This window comes from Manihot esculenta, chromosome 8, assembly GCF_001659605.2.
Source record: "Manihot esculenta cultivar AM560-2 chromosome 8, M.esculenta_v8, whole genome shotgun sequence".
Classification (NCBI taxonomy): Eukaryota; Viridiplantae; Streptophyta; class Magnoliopsida; order Malpighiales; family Euphorbiaceae; genus Manihot; species Manihot esculenta.
Window position 1 is genome coordinate 32,065,126 of NC_035168.2, and position 17,613 is coordinate 32,082,738.

General features: G+C 34.2%; 2 protein-coding genes across 2 annotated transcripts; one reads left to right on the forward strand and one right to left on the reverse strand.

Annotated features, from left to right (window-relative positions):
* The first annotated feature begins 1,040 nt into the window (after positions 1-1,040).
* LOC110620869 (receptor-like protein 35) lies at positions 1,041-4,885 on the forward strand. Its single transcript, XM_021764805.2, has one exon. The coding sequence runs from the start codon at positions 1,318-1,320 to the stop codon at positions 4,702-4,704; it is 3,387 nt and encodes a 1,128-aa protein (XP_021620497.1). The 5' UTR covers positions 1,041-1,317; the 3' UTR covers positions 4,705-4,885.
* Positions 4,886-8,031: 3,146 nt separating this feature from the next.
* LOC110619949 (transcription factor bHLH140) lies at positions 8,032-8,694 on the reverse strand. The gene has a single exon (XM_021763469.2). It carries the CDS (start codon positions 8,677-8,679, stop codon positions 8,200-8,202), a length of 480 nt encoding a protein of 159 aa, XP_021619161.1. The 5' UTR covers positions 8,680-8,694; the 3' UTR covers positions 8,032-8,199.
* Between the last annotated feature and the right edge of the window lie 8,919 nt (positions 8,695-17,613).

The window sequence follows — 17,613 nt, forward strand, 5'->3', positions numbered from 1 at the left end:
TTATTTCTCTATTTTTATCTATTATTTTGAGAGAATTAAAAAATATTAATAATTTTTTATTTATATTTAATTAGAGGAAAATTAGAGAAGAATAAAAATTTTAAAAAAATAAAATATTTTTCCTCTTATTTTATTTGAATTGAAGAAAAATAGGAGAGAAACTAAATAAAAGTGAAAAATAATAAATTAACATTACTATCCACCGTTTCTTCAATTTGAAGAAATTGTGGGTGAAAAATGAATGCAATTATTTTTTATCTTTATAGTTATTTATTTTTATTATAATTATACAAAATAAAATAATTATTTTATTATTTAAATAATTACTTTATCCTCTTATTTTCCTTCTTAACAATCAAAGGATGAGAGGAAAATAACTTTTTCACACCTTTATTTTACTTTTTTATTTTTCAAGCTTTATTTTTTTCCTTCCTAAAAATTTATCCTAACAATTTTTCTTCCTTCCTAAAAATTTATCCAAACAAAGGCTTAATTTTATTCGTTTATCCTATTTATAAAATTTTAAAATATTTATTATTTAATATTTTAGTTCTGGTTTAATAGAAAGACAATTATTAATATTGAAATAATTAAATAATTTAATCAAATTAAAAGACATTTCGTTATAATTTAAACAATTTATTTTTTAATTACTACATAAAATTTAAATTATTATATGAGTTAATATTAATATAACAAATTCTAAAGAAAGACATCAATAAGTTTTTAATATTTATTATTTTTCCAGTAACGTTTATCCCTAAACGAAATACATGACTTCATGGCATGATCCACGTCTATGGAATCACCAGTCCCCCCCCGTCCCCCGTCTCTTTCTCTCTCCTGTAATAAAACATTAAAAAAAAAAAAGGAAGGGGGCTAAGTCATTGGTTTGAATTTTCTTAGCTTCCAGAGCTCAAAAGTCTACAAAGACAACCCGACAAAGCGACGCGTCTAAATAATTTTTTGATAAAGATAATTAAATTATTTTATTTTATTTTATTTATTTTTAATTTTAGAAAAAAACAATATCAACTTGACATTTTGCGAATTCCCTTAATTTTAAATTTACACGACGCTTCACCAACATTGCTGACCATCTCTTGCTGCTTCCTCGTTCCTCTTTCCTCTTTCCTACTCCACCCACGTTTTCCGTCACCGTCCTTTGACAAACTCCGGTGCATTCTGGTCCGGTACCACTTTAACCCAACAAACGAAAAAGGGTCATGTTCGTGATTTTTCATTTCTATAACCCTAAGATCAAATTAATCAACCCTTTCATTCTCATTTACATGGGCGTCTCCTAATTCTCTCCAAATGAAAGTTTCATTCTTGATGAGGTTTCTACTGCTGCCAATTTTAACACTAGTCTTTGGCGTCCATGTAGCCTTGGTTTCTGGCGTATGCCAGAATGATCAGCAATCCTTGTTGCTCCAACTAAACAACACTCTCGCTTTCGATCAATCTAAGTCTGTAAAACTGGTAAGATGGAATTTCAACGCAGATTGCTGTGAGTGGGCTGGTGTAACCTGTGATCTGGGTGGTCTGGGTCGCGTTATTGGCCTCAATTTGAGCAATGAATCAATTTTCGGCGGACTTGAGAATTCAAATGCACTCTTCAGCCTTCAATATCTCCAGAATCTAGATTTGTCTTTCAACAATTTCAACACAAGTATACCACAGAGTTTTGCCAACCTTTCAAGTTTGGTTTCTCTAAATGTGTCCAACGCTGGTTTTGTGGGTCAAATTCCAGTTGCGATTTCACGCATGACAACGTTGGTCACACTGGATTTGTCTTCTAGCCTTTATTACTTGGGACATCGTTCACTGAAGCTTGAGAATCCAAATCTCGCAATGCTAGTTTTAAATCTCAACAGGCTCATAGAACTCCATCTTGATGGTGTAAATATATCCTCACATGGGAATGAGTGGTGCAGAGCCTTATCGTCTTCACTGCCTAATCTGCAAGTATTGAGCTTGTCCAGTTGTTTTCTTTCAGGCCCTATTGATTCTTCTCTCGTAAAGCTTCCATCTTTGTCAGTAATTCGTTTGAACGGCAACAATTTATCTGCCCCAGTTCCAGAATTCTTCGCAAATTTCTCCAATTTGAAGATCTTGCGCCTCAGTGATTGCAGTTTGCAAGGAAAGTTTCCTCCAGAAGTATTCCAGGTACCAACACTTGAGATTCTGGACTTATCATACAACACAGAGCTGTGGGGATCCTTGCCAGATGATTTGCAGAAGTCCTCTCTTAAGACCTTGGTGCTTAGCAACACAAATTTCTCAGGGAGCCTACCGGATTCCATCGGCATACTTGGGAATTTGTCCAGAATAGAGCTTGCAGCTTGCAAATTCAATGGATTGATTCCAATGTCAATGGCCAAGCTCACTGAACTAGTCTATTTAGACTTCTCATCTAACTCGTTCAGTGGCCCAATCCCATCATTTAGCAGGTCCAAGCAACTCGTGTATATAGACTTCTCTCACAATCAATTGTCTGGTGAGATTCTGTCCACTCACTTCGAAGGCCTTTGGAATCTTCTCTATATCGACTTGAGGTTTAATTCAATTAGTGGGAGCATTCCTCCATCTCTGTTCGCAATCCCATCGCTGCAGAAGATTCAGCTTTCCTTCAACAATTTTACGGGTCAACTTCCAGAGTTCTCAGGTGCGTCATCTTCTTCTTTGGATACCCTGGATTTGAGTAGCAATAAACTAGAAGGCTCCATTCCCAGTTCAATATTTGATATCAAAAGACTCAATGTCCTCCTACTTTCATCCAACAAATTCAATGGCACCACACAACTAGATGGGATTCAGAAGCTTAGCAATCTCACCAAGATAGATCTTTCATACAATAACTTGACGGTGGATAATGCTAGCAATTCGACCTCAAGTTCCTTTCCCCAGATCAGCACATTAAAACTGGCTTCTTGCAAGTTGCGTATGTTTCCAAATCTGAGCAACCAGTCAAAATTAACATTGTTAGACTTGTCAGACAACCTAATAACTGGGGCAGTTCCTCATTGGATTTGGAAAGTTGGGAATGGGTCTCTCCTTTATCTGAATCTTTCACATAATCTCTTGGATGATCTGGAACAACCTCACTCAGCTCCCAATCTTGTTGTCCTGGACCTGCATTACAACCGGCTCAAAGGGCGGATTCCAAGTTTTCCACCATCTATTACTTACGTGGATTACTCGAGCAATCACTTCACTTCTAGCATACCAGACAACATTGGAACTAACCTCTCAGTGGCTATTTTTTTCTCCCTTTCAAACAACAGCCTCACAGGCGTTATACCAGAGTCGATATGCAATGCTACTAGTCTTCAAGTTCTTGACTTGTCCGGCAATGACTTGAATGGTAGAATCCCATCCTGTCTAATTGAGAGGAGTGAGAATCTTGGCGTTTTGAATTTGAGGAAAAACAACTTCGGTGGCAACATTCAAGACAATTTTCCGGCAAATTGCAATTTGAAAACTCTAGATATGAGTCGGAATCTATTGGAGGGGAAGGTACCACAATCTTTGATCAATTGCAACACGTTAGAGGTTTTAGACCTTGGAAGCAATAAATTCAATGATACTTTCCCATGTCTTCTGAGGAATATGTCCAGTTTGCGAGTTCTTGTTTTGCGAGATAACAATTTTTATGGGAACATATCATGTAGACGGACAGATGTCAAATGGACCAACCTTCAGATTGTTGACATAGCTTCCAACAATCTTAGTGGTAGACTACCAAATATCATCCTATCTAGTTGGAAAGCAATGATGGGAGGTGGAAATGAAACCCATGATCACCTGAAATTCGAAGTTCTGCGGCTTGGCCAACTGTATTATCAAGATTCGATAACAGTTACCAGCAAAGGCCTTGAAATGAATTTGGTGAAGATCCTAACAGTCTTCACATCCATTGATGTCTCTAACAACAATTTTGAAGGACTAATACCAGAAAGGTTGGGGCAGTTAAATGCACTCTATGTTCTTAACTTGTCGCATAATGCTCTTGTTGGCCGAATCCCATCAACTTTAGGCAGCATCTCACATCTGGAATCTTTAGACCTTTCAGATAACAAACTGACTGGAGAAATTCCTCAGCAGCTTGCAGATCTAACATTTCTTTCAGTCCTGAACCTTTCATTCAACATGCTAGTCGGAAGGATTCCTACGAGCACTCAACTCCAATCATTTTCAGCAGCTTCCTTTGAGGGTAACAAAGGATTATGCGGTCCTCCTTTGGCAGAAAATTGTACAAATACCAGTGCATCACCGACTACAAGGCAAAAAAACTCGAGATATGAATTTGATTGGCAGTTCATAGTCCCTGGACTGGGTTTTGGGCTTGGGGCAGGAGCTGTTGTTGCTCCGTTCATGTTCTTGAAGCAGACAAATAAATGGTTAGATAAGCGTATAGATAAAATTCTTATGGTGCTTCTTCCAATGTTGGGATTGATATACTATACAAGTGATGATTGGAGGATTGAACCTGGGGAAACTTTTGAAGAAGATATAACAGATGTTGACGATAGTGATGAAGAGGGAGATTTTTTTGGAGGAAGGTATTGTGTCTTCTGTACAAAACTCGACATCACGAGGAAAAGAGCCATTCATGACCTGAAATGCACTTGTTATAACTCACCACCCATATCTTCTTCTTCTTCAACTTTTTCTTCTCGTTCATCCTCCGGTTCTTCATAGGCACAGTATAAGCAAGGAAGAGGGTAGCTGTAATCTTTCTTTCTTTCTCTCTTCTCCTTTTTTGTCTTCTTATTTTCCTTTACAAATTTTCTCTTTCTCTTGTTGTGTAATTTGTAAATAGTACAGAAAGTATCAACACTAGAAAAGGGATGATGAGAACATTACCTGAATTGTTTCACGATTCTTGATGTCTTGTTTCAAATAGAAGCTTCTTAGCTGCACAGCAAGCTTGACAGGTTCATACAGGCACTCGTCCAGGAATTTCATCAAATAGGTTGTGAGCATTTGTATTTTGCACGCTATTGGCATACCTCACGGACAAAATATCTGAGATGGGAAAAAAATATAATTTGAATATAATAAATTACGTTTATTTTATTTTATTTTCTGCAAGTTCTCAAATCCCTAATAAGTTCGTTCGTGAAATGCTGGTCTAATAGTTCATGATCGAAAACAACTGGGATTGGAGCAATATAATAGCATTGAATTCATAATCTAAATCATCTAAAGATGCTAGTGTTATTTTATAACACAATAAAAATAATTTATGGAGTTAGTTTAAATTAAATTAACAATAAATGAATAAATTAAATTAGATTAAAAAATATTTGAGAAATTAGTTTAATTAAGTAAAATTCAAATTTAAGTATAATAAATTAAAATAATTTTTTAAACTAAATTAATTTAAAATGAGGTGTAATATATTAAATTAATTATTTTAAATATTGTAATTTAAAAGAAAAAACAGTGACATGTAATTTTTTTACGAGGACTTGATTTAATTACACTTTTGATATGGTTAATAGCTAATAAAGTCTAAAAATAATTAATTTATATATTTAATAATCTCTTTAAAAAGATAGCTAATCAATTAACTGTATTTATTAAATATTTAAAATATTTCAACTGCAATTAATTATCGATTATTAATAGCAATTATTAATTATTAAACAATAATTATATTTAATAGTTAAGCTAAATAAAATTTTAATTAATTTTTAAAATTTTATTTTCTTGCCGCCACCTATACCGACTGCAAGACTTGCCCTTGGTATAATTAATTTTTAAAATTTTATTTTTAATTAATTTTTAAAATTAATTATTAAAATTTTAATTGGAAAAGTAATAAGTTGCTTTTAAAAGTAAATATTATGCTTTTAATACTGTCTCAAAATTGCAATTTCAAAATATGGATTTCTAAAAAAATTCTATAATTTTGGGCATCTTATTTTATATGCCTAAAAATTTGCAAGCACTTATAACATATATGCGTTTGAACAAATCAATTAAAATCGGTGTTTAAGATTTTTTTTTCTTTTAACTTGAGATTTCACTATTGCTTTGATTTATCCTTTTCAAAGTCTATAATTATTTTTTTTGTTTTTTTTATCTTCTTTGACTTAAAAAGAAATAAGGATAAAAAATTATATTAAAATGCCATACTGAGTACAAACAAGATCTAAAACCTTTCAACCAAATTAGAATCGCGATTTAAGATTTTTATAACTTAATAAAAAAAAATCTAAATCTTCAAAACTCAAAAAGATTGGTCTGGATATCCAATTCATCAATCTACTACAAAGAATAGCTGTCGTTGGCGATAAGTAGAGTAGAGCTATTTCTAAAACAACAGCCAAATGTTATAGCAATCAATTGAAATCCAAAGAAAATATCACACTAACCGATTTAGGAGAAAGCTTCCATAATGGAGAGGATTGACGAAGAAAAAATAAAAGCACAAGCAAATCGGACTAGGGAAGATGATAGTGGCAAACGCCTCAGAAAGAAAAGCAACTTTTTCTCAATCGTGTGAAGGTCTCCAAAGCATAGAAGAAGTTTCCTGAAATAGAAACCAGCAAGCGAAGGGGGGAGGACGACTCCAAATAGATCTCTCACTACCTCTTTTTCACTATGCAAACTTGTTCAAGTGTAAATTTAGAAAGCATGAAAAACACACACGACATAACAAAAGAACCACAAGAAAATATTAAAAGTAGGCAAAAAAATTTCTCCCTCTCAAAAAGCATCACTCGCTAAAAATAAGAAAACAAAAAAGTTTTCTACAAACCTCATCTGAAGTAGGAAAGAGAAAACTCACATTTGGACGAGAGTCGAGAGGAGAAGCTACTCCTGCACAAGAATAGCCTCAAAGAAAAAAACTCTCAGTTGAGAGAAAACTCTTTTTCCATAGGAATAGAGAGATAAAAATAGATCTATCTCTATTGAGTTAAAGAATGGATACCTTATACTACCAAATTTTAAGGTGACATATATTGTTATCTTGACTGTACTATCAAAAAATTACGGGATGATATGCAATATTTTAGCATTGAGCTTAAATATAAAATTATTAACGTAATACTATTAATATAATAGTTTAATAACAATAAAGAAAATTTAATTTTTTATTATATAACAGTAATATATTTTCAACAAATAATTTATTTTATATTTAATAAGATTATAATTCTAATTATAATATTTATTTATTATATAAAACTAAATAAGTCAGTTATTCTATCCTATAGCAATAAAGGAAAATATAATATATTTATTTTTCAATATTAACTCTAATTTATAACTGCAGTTTAAATATATATAACTATAATTTAGCCATTGCATTAGCCAAATGTAGGGGTGATGACTATGAGAAGGGAACATATGTAATTGGTATTCTGTCGGTTAAAATTGCAGCTTCCAGCTGGGATCATTTACACACCGTTTTGCAGCTGAGCTATACGAGTTTACAGTCTCAGTTGAATGAGTTGGACAACAGTGAAAAGTTATTTTAGATTACAGACAGTCAATAACAATCGAAACATGCCCTCTCTTTTTTGCTACGCCTTTTTATTAAAACCAACTTTTACCACACACATTTGAATCGCAAGTTCAGAACAAGCGAGAGGCCCAAAGCCCAACCCTGAATTTTATTTCCACCGCTTGCTTTTACGCCAAGTTTAAGGAATATCAACGAAACCGGCCCACCACCCTTTGGAAATTTGAATCCTTTGGGGGATATTCAAAATTGGCCACTGCCCTTTCAAAAACCTCCTGTCCTTCATATTCAGAGTTCATAATATTTGCCTTTATGATGGGAAGGAGGCTACCTCCTGTCGTTTCACCAATTATTGACAAAACCCATAGCTATTTTTTGAACTTTTTTCTTCATGAAAATTTCAATATTATTAGCAAACTACGTGAATAGTTTATTAACTTTTTTCATTAACGAACTTATTTTTTCCAAACTAAACACTCTCCATAATTTTAACTAAAGGGTCTAACGTGATTTCATACAAGCAATCAAGCTAGGTGATGATCAAGTGATAATTGAAGAAGGAAGCCTAGTAGTAGAGTTTTTTTTTTTTTTAATTAATTATAATTTTGTAATTATATATTCATACATTTAACCCCCTATTACAAAAGTGCAGCCAACCTTGTCTTACCAATACATAGTTCTTGTAACACTATCCATCCACAGACACAGTAAGAAAAAGTCTAGTTTTTATCGAAAGGATCACGATGCTGGACCTCGTCGTCTCCCTGGAAGAAACCGTCAGGGAACGACAGTGAAGTTGGCGGTTGGAGTACTCCATCAGCAAAGTTGGCGTCGAAGTATGAAGGTTGCTGAGGAGGTAAGGAACCAGCAGGAAGATAAAGATAAGGGTCATCATCCATAAAATTCATTATAGTTTGATGAAGAAGTATCTGAGTCTTCAAGAACTTAACATAGTTAATGGCTTCCTCTAACATGGATACAGTGTCCATCTTACTCCCACCTGGAACCAGACTCTGCAAGATCTTGAACCGATCGCTGATACGATGCCTCCTTTCTCTGGCAGCAACACTTTGAGGATCAGTCGACAGTTTCACTCCATTACTGTTACCTCTCTTGCCACATTTCTTCTTCTCTTTGCCCTTATTTGGAACTGAAGAAGACCCAGAAGAGCTAGGGTTTGTAGTAGAAAAATAGTCCATCACTAAGCAACAAAGTAGAGATTGAACTTGGTAGGGGTCGTTGGTTCAGGTAAGACTATATATAGAGGAAGCAACATGTGCTACGTCGATTTCAAAAGAGTAAAGGACGTGTCGTGACTTGAGTCAGCTAATCTTTAGCGCAGGATACGGTGTCAACTGTAGGGGCCTGGCTAGCCCACGCAAAGGTATTGCCTTGGCTAGCTTTCCCTTTTTTCAAGTGTCATGTTTGCTAAAACTTTTTTTTCTGAAATTCACTTATTCAATTCACGTTGGACATATTTATTAAAGGATAATATTTAAAGTTCTAACTCGAACTCTTTAATTAAAAAAAAAAAAAAAATTTCTTACCATCACATTACACCTCCTCTCGAGATTCTGCTTGCTCAAACTTTACCATATGCTTCTCCATGAATTTCTGACAAACCAACCCCACAACAGCAGCAGGGACCCCCAAGAAATCTGCACCACCATTAACGAATGTGAGAGATGAATTTATTTTTAAAAAAATTATTATTTAGTTTTTATATTATAAAAAATTTATTTATTAATTTACTATTTTAAAATAATGGTTGATAGCGTTTTAAAAAATTTATTAATTAATTTTTTATTAATTTTAATTATTAAATATTTTTAGTATGAATAAATTAATTAATAAGATTTTTATAAATTTGAGTTGCTAAATAACGATTGTTTCAACTTAAAATTATTGTGCAGTAAAAAATTTAATAGTTAAAATATTTTAATATATATTTTTTTTAAATTAAAAAATTAATTAATAAATTTATACTGTATAATAATTTTCCATTTGTCTTTTGCGTCTGGTCAGGTATGAAGAGAAGAAAAAGAGAGAGTGGGGGTCCTGCTTCTGAAATCGAAGTGGATGTATCATAGTTGCAGGTGAGTCTAAATCCAAGGACTAAATCGTTGCCGGGCTTTTAATGTACGAACAATGTCTTTTTTTTTTTTTTTTGCTAAGGTTAGACACTGTTGGCTTAAAGAGTCGCTGTTTATGTTCCCTTGATTAGCTTTCTTTGGGAAGCAAAATAAAAGAAGCTTAAGGTCTTATCATGAGCTCTTCTTTTCAAGTGAATTTTGGAGCAAAGTTATTTCAACAGTGCTAAGATTCAAGCTAAAGTTGAAAGATCCATCTTAAAAGCATCATCATTTGGATCCCACGAATGGACATTAGTCCTATACATTTGTTTTCTTCTTAAATTCCTTTCTCACTGATTCTCACTACATACATAACTTTTGGAACAAGAGAAACAAGATCACTGGTGACCCCTTCTAATTACTAATGCTGCCTTCTAACACTGTTTGCTGGCTAGTAAATGGGTATTTGAAATAAATAAAAAAAGAGACAAGGAGAAGCAAAAGCACATGAATCTCCGGCTTTCACGATGGGGGTGGGTAGAACCCTAATTATTCTTACTTGCTGAACTAAAATTACAATCCTTTAGCTGTCTACTCAAAGCCTCTCCCTGATCTTCCCTGTTGTCAACCCCCCCACATCACTCAAAACTTGCAGTGATGTATATGTGACACTGGAGCTGCATCATTACCCATTTCAACATAAATATAAAGGCTTCTTCTTTTTCATATACTATTAATTCGAATCGAATTTGTATCATACAGATTCATAAGAAAGTAATATTTACTGAAAATTAAAAGAATATAATCTAAAATTTCTCAAATTTATTCAGATACACCAACTATTAAATTAAACTTATTAAAAAATAATATACTATTTTTAAATTTTAAAATTATTTTATATCCAATATTTAAATTTATGTAATCTAATTTTACCTCTAACAATAAATATAAGGGCTTCTTTTATGCATATAATAAAATATACCATTCTGCTTTTGACTTGACTGATTAACTAAACCCTATCAAAAGAAGATAAAACTATAACAGGTCTCACTCTAATAAGTAAACAGTGCAGGGACAGGAGCAGGTAACCTTTTATATTACCCATTTGACGTAAAGGATTCAGACCTAGGTCCCACCTCACTGCACCAAACATAGCTATAACTAGACATTTATCATCTATTTTAGTGTTAAGTCAAGTTGCTGTCTAAAGCCTACGCTGGCACCTGCTCTTTTCTTTTTATTTATTATTATTTTTACCTGTTTATGGTGAATTCTGAGTACAGGGTAAGTGTTGTTGACGCAGTTTTTTAAGTAACAGAAACGTTACTTTGCCAAACATCCGTGAGTTCTTTTTCTCTCTTTCTTATCCCTAGCTTTCTTTTGTAGCTCCTTCACTTTCGTTCGTGTAGAACTGTGAAATTTTGTCGGCCGTTAGAAAATAGGGACGAAAATAATCCTATTTAAATATAAATTTGTTTAATATTTTTAATGTTTCAACTAATTAAATTTTAAATAAATTTATTATTATTAATAACTCAATTTCTGTATTTTTATAAATTTATTAAAATATTTTTATTTTTTTCTTAAAAATAAATGAAGCAGAAAAGAAAAAAAATTTAAAATCTAATTTTATTTTCAAATAATAATACTAAATTATTATTTAGTATTAAGAATAATAGTAATTTAAATATATTTCAAATATGACAATAGGAATTACAAAAATTCACATGTTCTTATCTTATTGGCTCTAAAAAATTATTTTGTTGAAAATACCATGATAATTTCTCATGCTAGTTGAATCTATTGGTATATAACAGTGATGTATATTTAGAGGATAGGGTTTACGGTAGTTGTGTAAATTTAGCTGAAGAGGAGAGTGTTCCTCTGCCCCTATCATGCAAATCCGTACGTACCATGAGTGTCAGACGTCCTCTCAACGGACAGTCATTTAATTCTCTCCGGCGCGCAAATGGACAGAGCTGCGAGGTGACAGGGACTGCTGTCCTTTTTCATATCACGTCACTGGACTAAACTTCTTCTTGATAGACCTGGGCTTATAAGTGATCACGTCACCGGACTAAACTTCTTCCTGATAGACCTGGGCTTATAAGTGATCCAGTCCACTCCGCAGGTCTGGATTAGGGCTGAAGATGTTGGACCAGTCTGTCCGGAAAGACTCATGGACTTTGGGTCAGTACTGTCTTCATGGGCCTGATCTCCTCCTGGGACGCGTGAAGCCCGCGGTCATCAAAGGGTGATATATAACTGCTACAGAGTCCCCTATTCCTGTTACTCAGCTCTGTATGTATGAAAGTTACTCCACGCTAGATAATTTTATTTTCTAGTGCGCATGCGATCAGAGCTGCGAAGTGGACTGAATTATTTTCTGTCGGATCCAAGCTTATGATAGGTCCAACATGTTCGTGTGTCTGGATCAAGACTTGCAATACTGAATCACTTTATCTAAAAAAAGCCTTATGTGTTGTGGACATACTTTTTTATTTAGGATCTGACCTTGTTTTCAAATGTAAAAAGTTTAATATGTGATCATTAACTAAATAATTATTTTCCTTATTTTAACCATTTATTAGCACAAACTTTAGTTTACATACTCGAAAGATTTGTTTTCCTTACAACGTTTACTGATGAATTTTTTTTTTTTAATTAAGAAAAAGTCACCTCATCGATTGGGGAGATAGAACGAGGTCCTTGTTAGCCATAATTTTTTTCTCTTCCGAAATTACCCTTAGGTGTACCAATTAATCCTGCTAACTCAGCTATTGAGATCTGGCTATTGCCCAATGGATGTCATCAGCAGAGCTGGAGGGTTGCCGTGATCCGCCTGCGGATTAGTGTGGATCCTCAAACCCAATGGCTAATCGGCTTCGGCTGTGCCTCTGTACTATTATTGTGTTTATAGGCTACAAAGCCCATCCTCCATCGTCATCATTATTCTTGTGCATTATATATAGTTTTTGAACTCCTTTGGTCTAATTAAAAGTGAGAAACGAACTTATATGAATTTCTCTTTTTTTCTTTCTCTAAATAAGATTATAAATATTTTTTTGTTAATTTTATTTTTTTATTAATTAAAGGTAGGTCGTGTTTATATAAATAAAATTTATATTTTCCTATCTTGTTCATTTTTTTTTATTGTTTTTTTTTTTCGATTTTGTAAAGTATAGCCTTCAAAATCTTTATAAGCTTAATTTCAATAGAAGATAGTTATTGGGGAAAAATAGAGCGAGAACTCACAGTACATTTTCTCTTTTTAAACTAATATTAATTGTTGCGAAAGCTATTTTTTCATTTCTGAAGATAACGTCTTGATTCGATTATGAAAATTTTTATTTTTTGTTTTTGAAGGATTGAGACCTTTTTTTTTTTTTTTTTTTTTTTGACATTCGCACGTGCTTTTAGACTGAAATTTTGCTCCACGCTTTGAGAGTTATGATCCTCTGATGTCTTGACTGTTTTCTTGTTATTTTGACTTCTATTAAAAGCGGGTTGGAATGATCCAGTTGAATTAAACAAAATAAGTCAAATAAGAATTCTAAATTAAAGAAAATCAAATAAACCATTATTGTCAACTTATTTCTTTTTCTTTTTCTCAAAGGTTTTTAACTTATTTCTTCTCTCTGTAGATCATTCAGTTTTGAGATAGGTTGTCAATTCTAATTTGATTCAATAAAATGATTTAACTTTAATTTATTTTATTAAAATCACTCGACTATAATTTTTTATTTAAAGAACTTATCTTACCTAATATAGTAGGTTTTAAAGTTTTAAGCTATTTATCTAATAATGTATATAAAGTATGATACATTCGAATTGCGACACGTATATACGTGATCTAGAAAAGATATGTGAATCTTTTCATTTGGACCGATCGAACTATAGAAAATCCGACCTATAGAATACAAAAATCAGACCATTAACACTTTTGACTTTCTCAATATTTAGAATGAGCAGACCAATCTCTTGAATGCTCGTACCACACACGGATTATATGAAGAAACTACCGACCTCAATAAAGGTCGTGCAGACCACACATGACCTGATGAAACTAAGGTGAAAGTGTTAACCACCAACGCGATAGTCGGTCCCTCCAACCCTTTCTGAGGCATTAAGTGCGCATGAGAAAAGACTGACTAATGTAATGTATACGGCAGATAGAATATAGGCTGAATGTGCCAGTCATTTATAAGTAGCTTGACACGCCTACTAAATCATGTCCACGCCTGATCTGATGGGACTTGATACTGGATGCCATTAGAATGGCTCTCCATTATATATTACGGATCTAGCCCCTGAAAATGTATGAATCTCTCCTAGAGTAATCTCTCTCTATGAACTAACTCTATTTCCCTCCCCCTCTCTCTTCCTAGGAACTAAGGCACAGAAGACTCCAAAAATAGAAGCCCCTCTGGAGATTCCTTTGAAATGCTTTATCATTTATTTTCTTTTATTTTCTCTTTATATTGATGAATAAATCTCAAATAATCATTGATCTAATTTGAGCGTCGGAGGGTCTCCACTGGGGGCTTTCCCGATGGACTTCTGACCATCTTTTTTTATCTTACAAGTCTCCTTCCTCAAGATCAAATATGGAGGAATCTAATGGAATCAATCATGGATCAACGGTCAATCTATTGAATCGAACCGCTATCTAGGTGTCTACATTTGGACACCCTGCTGGATCTCGCATCACCAATTGGCACTGTCTGTGGAAACGAAGAAGACTACCCTGTTGCTGAAGTTTTTCAACAAAATCCATTGAGATACGCATGACAAATCAAGAAAAGCTAAACAGCCAAACAATAAGAAAGACCGAAAGGAAGGGAGATGGTTAAAGACACGAGAATCACTAACTGCATCTAAAAGTCATACGGTGAAAATCAGATAGAGAAAGACGTTAATATGAGAAGAAGGAGCAACACAAAGGCGATCCATCAATCATGGAGGAGAAGGTGACATGCACGAGTTACCCAAGCTGTACAGTTACTTTCTTTATCTCAAAACACTCTTGCTAGCATGAGCTATTCACAAAACTTACAATTTTAAGATGAAAGCCTTGTGTATATGAACCTGAAATATGATAGTATTAAAGTAGCTTAAAAAACTCATCTGTGATTAATAATAGCATGAATCCACTAGGAAAAGGAGCCTTAAGATTTGAAAGCTATTAAATGATTTATGCATGAGAAACATTATTTATTAGATTCTTTAGAATCATATAAGGCGATATAGTTGGCTAAATTTAATATTTGCATTCAAATTGACATATGAAGCTAAAATATCTTGCTATTTAAAATTAATAACGAAGCATTCTCGTTACATATATTTTGTGCAAACCTTAACTTTTCAAAAAAAATCCACAAGAAAAACACTTGAGAGAATCAGGGCTACAAGCTCGGAAAAACAAACCCAGGGCTAAAACTGCCCAGAAGTAAAGGAGCAAAAATGCTCGATGATGGACCCAGGGCTAAAAGAGCCAGGAAGATGCAGATAAGCAGACTTGCTCAGAAAGAGAGTAAGGTTAGAAGAGCCCGAAAGTCAACTAGCAAGCCAAAAAGTTAATCAAAGCTAAAAATCCAAAAGAAAATGGAGGGCAAAAAGAGCTAGGACCGATAACCAAGGCTGATTGCCCAGAGGACAAAATAAAGCTAAGTATTGACAAATATTATCTAATTATATATATATATATATATATATATAGTGGAAGTTTTTTCAGATAAATTTTAAAAGTAAGAGAAAGGCTAAAAAATCCAAAATCGCTAGTAAGGCCACGACTTGAATCTCGAAAATTACAAGTAAGACTACGAGCCTGAATTTTGAAAAATCGCCAGTAAGGTCATTAGTCTGAATCTCAGAATATCGCCAGTAAGGCCACGAGCCTAAATCTCAAAAAATTGCTAATAATTCAACGAGCCTGAATATTGAAAAATCGCCAGTAAGGCCACGAGCCTGAATCTCGAAAAATCGCTGTAAGACCACAAGCCTAAATCTTGGGAAATCACCAGTAAGGCTACGAGCCTGAATCTCAGAAATCGCCAATAAGGCCATTAGCCTGAATTTCAAAAAATCGCCAATAAGGCTATGAGCCTGAATCTCAAAAAATTACCAATAAGGCCACAAGCTTGAATCTCAGAAAATCAATAGTGAGGCCACGAGTTTGAATCCCCAAAAAATCACCGGCAAGGCAACAAACCTAAATCTTCGCACAAAGACTAAGGATAGAAGGGCCTGGAAATGAAACAAGAGTAGAAGAGCTCAGAAGAGAAATTATGGCTAAGAGCCCAGAAGAAATGAAAAGGCAAAAGTGCTCGGAAGCACGATAAGGGTAGAAAAGCCAGGAAGCGAAATCAGAGTTAAGAGCTCAGATGAAAAATCAGCCTAAAAAGCCCGGAACAATATAGAGAGTCAAAGGGCTCGGACGAAAATTAGGGCTAAAAAGCACGAAACATACAGAGAGCCAAATGGCTCGGATGAAAATCAGGGCTAAAAAGCCCAAAAGGATACAGAGAGCCAAATGGCTCGGATGAAAATCAGGGCTAAAAAGCCCAAAAGGATACAGAGAGCCAAAGAGCTCAGACGAAAAATCAAGGCCAAAAAGCCCATAATAGAAAGAGCCAAAGGAGCTCGAGTGTAAAAATATTCAGGGTTAAAGAGCCCGAAAGGAATTAAAGAGCAAAAATCTCAAAAAAAAGAATTAAGGCTAAAAGCCTAGAATAATGCGAAGAGCCAAAAGAGCTCGGACGTAAAAATAATCAGGGCTAAAGAGCTCAGAAGGAGTGTAAGAGCAAAAAGCTTGAAAAAAAAATCGGGACTAAAATCCCAAAATAATATGAAGAGCCACAAAGCTCAGACTAAAAATAAGGACAGAAGAGCCTGGAACGACGAAAGCAAAAACAGCTCGAATAACATGTCAAGGCTAAAGAGCCCAAAAGAGGCACAATAGTAAAAATGCTCAAAAGTAGAATCAAGGCCAAGAGCCCAGAAGATGCTTAAGGGCAAAAAGCCTAAAACAAGCTCAATAGCAAGTTACTCGGACTAAGGTCGGGAGCAAAAGCCCGAAATCCCCTGGAGAACAAAAAGCTCTATTAAAATTTAGGGCTAAAAATGCCAGAATAATATAAAGAATCAAAAGAGTTCGGATGAAGAATCAGGCTAAACAGTTCAAAATAATATACAGAGCTAAAAGAGCTCGGACGAAGGGTCGGGGCTAAAGAGCTTGGAATAATATAAAGAGCCAAAAGAACTCGGATGAAGAATCAGGGCTAAAGAGCCCAGAACAATATACAGAACTAAAGAGCTCAGACAAAAAACCAAGGCAAAAAAGCTTGGTAAAGCTAAAACGCTCATAAAAATTACTCTGAACTAAAAAACCCTAAAGGTGATATAAGTACTAAAAGCTCACAAAAACTATTTGGCCATTGAAAAGCCTAGGAGGTCCTTTCCAGAAAGAATGTGAATTAACAACATAGAGAGAAAAAAGTGAAATATGTCACGACCTTTTAAAATTTTTAAGAAATAAACCAAAGATCCCATATAGCAACTTACAATAGTTTTTGTTACGATCCTTATTAAACAATTGGCCTATTTTCTTTTTTGTTTACATGAATCTTAAGTATTGTCATCTCGACATGCCATCAGGACTAAGTCAAATCATAAATGTACTGCCGACCTAACGAGACATCAAGAAGTCATATAAATGACAAGACTGAGTATACCCCTTAAGGAAAAAGTCCAAAACAGAAGAGTAAAATAGCAAGCATTGAATTGCAAACCAAGAAACAATTTTCATTAATAAAAAGATGTGTTACAAAAACAAAAAGCCATATACTAATAAGGGCAAGGCCAGAACATGCCTATTATTTATTTACAAATAAGAAAATGCTCTTAAGTTTTCTCAGAGGAAGCAAGTTCACTAGCCAAGTAAGGCTCAACTCCGGAGATGGCAGGAATAGCATGAGCAGCTTCAACAGTTGGGTCTGCAGAAATAACATCTCTCGGGGGAGAAATTAGGCATCTACGACCTTTGGAGTAAGGGGATTAACA

Bases quoted from the DNA above. Each gene is read 5' to 3' on its own strand.
- LOC110620869 (XM_021764805.2), top strand. From the start codon at position 1,318: ATGAAAGTTTCATTCTTGATGAGGTTTCTACTGCTGCCAATTTTAACA.
- LOC110619949 (XM_021763469.2), bottom strand. From the start codon at position 8,679: ATGGACTATTTTTCTACTACAAACCCTAGCTCTTCTGGGTCTTCTTCA.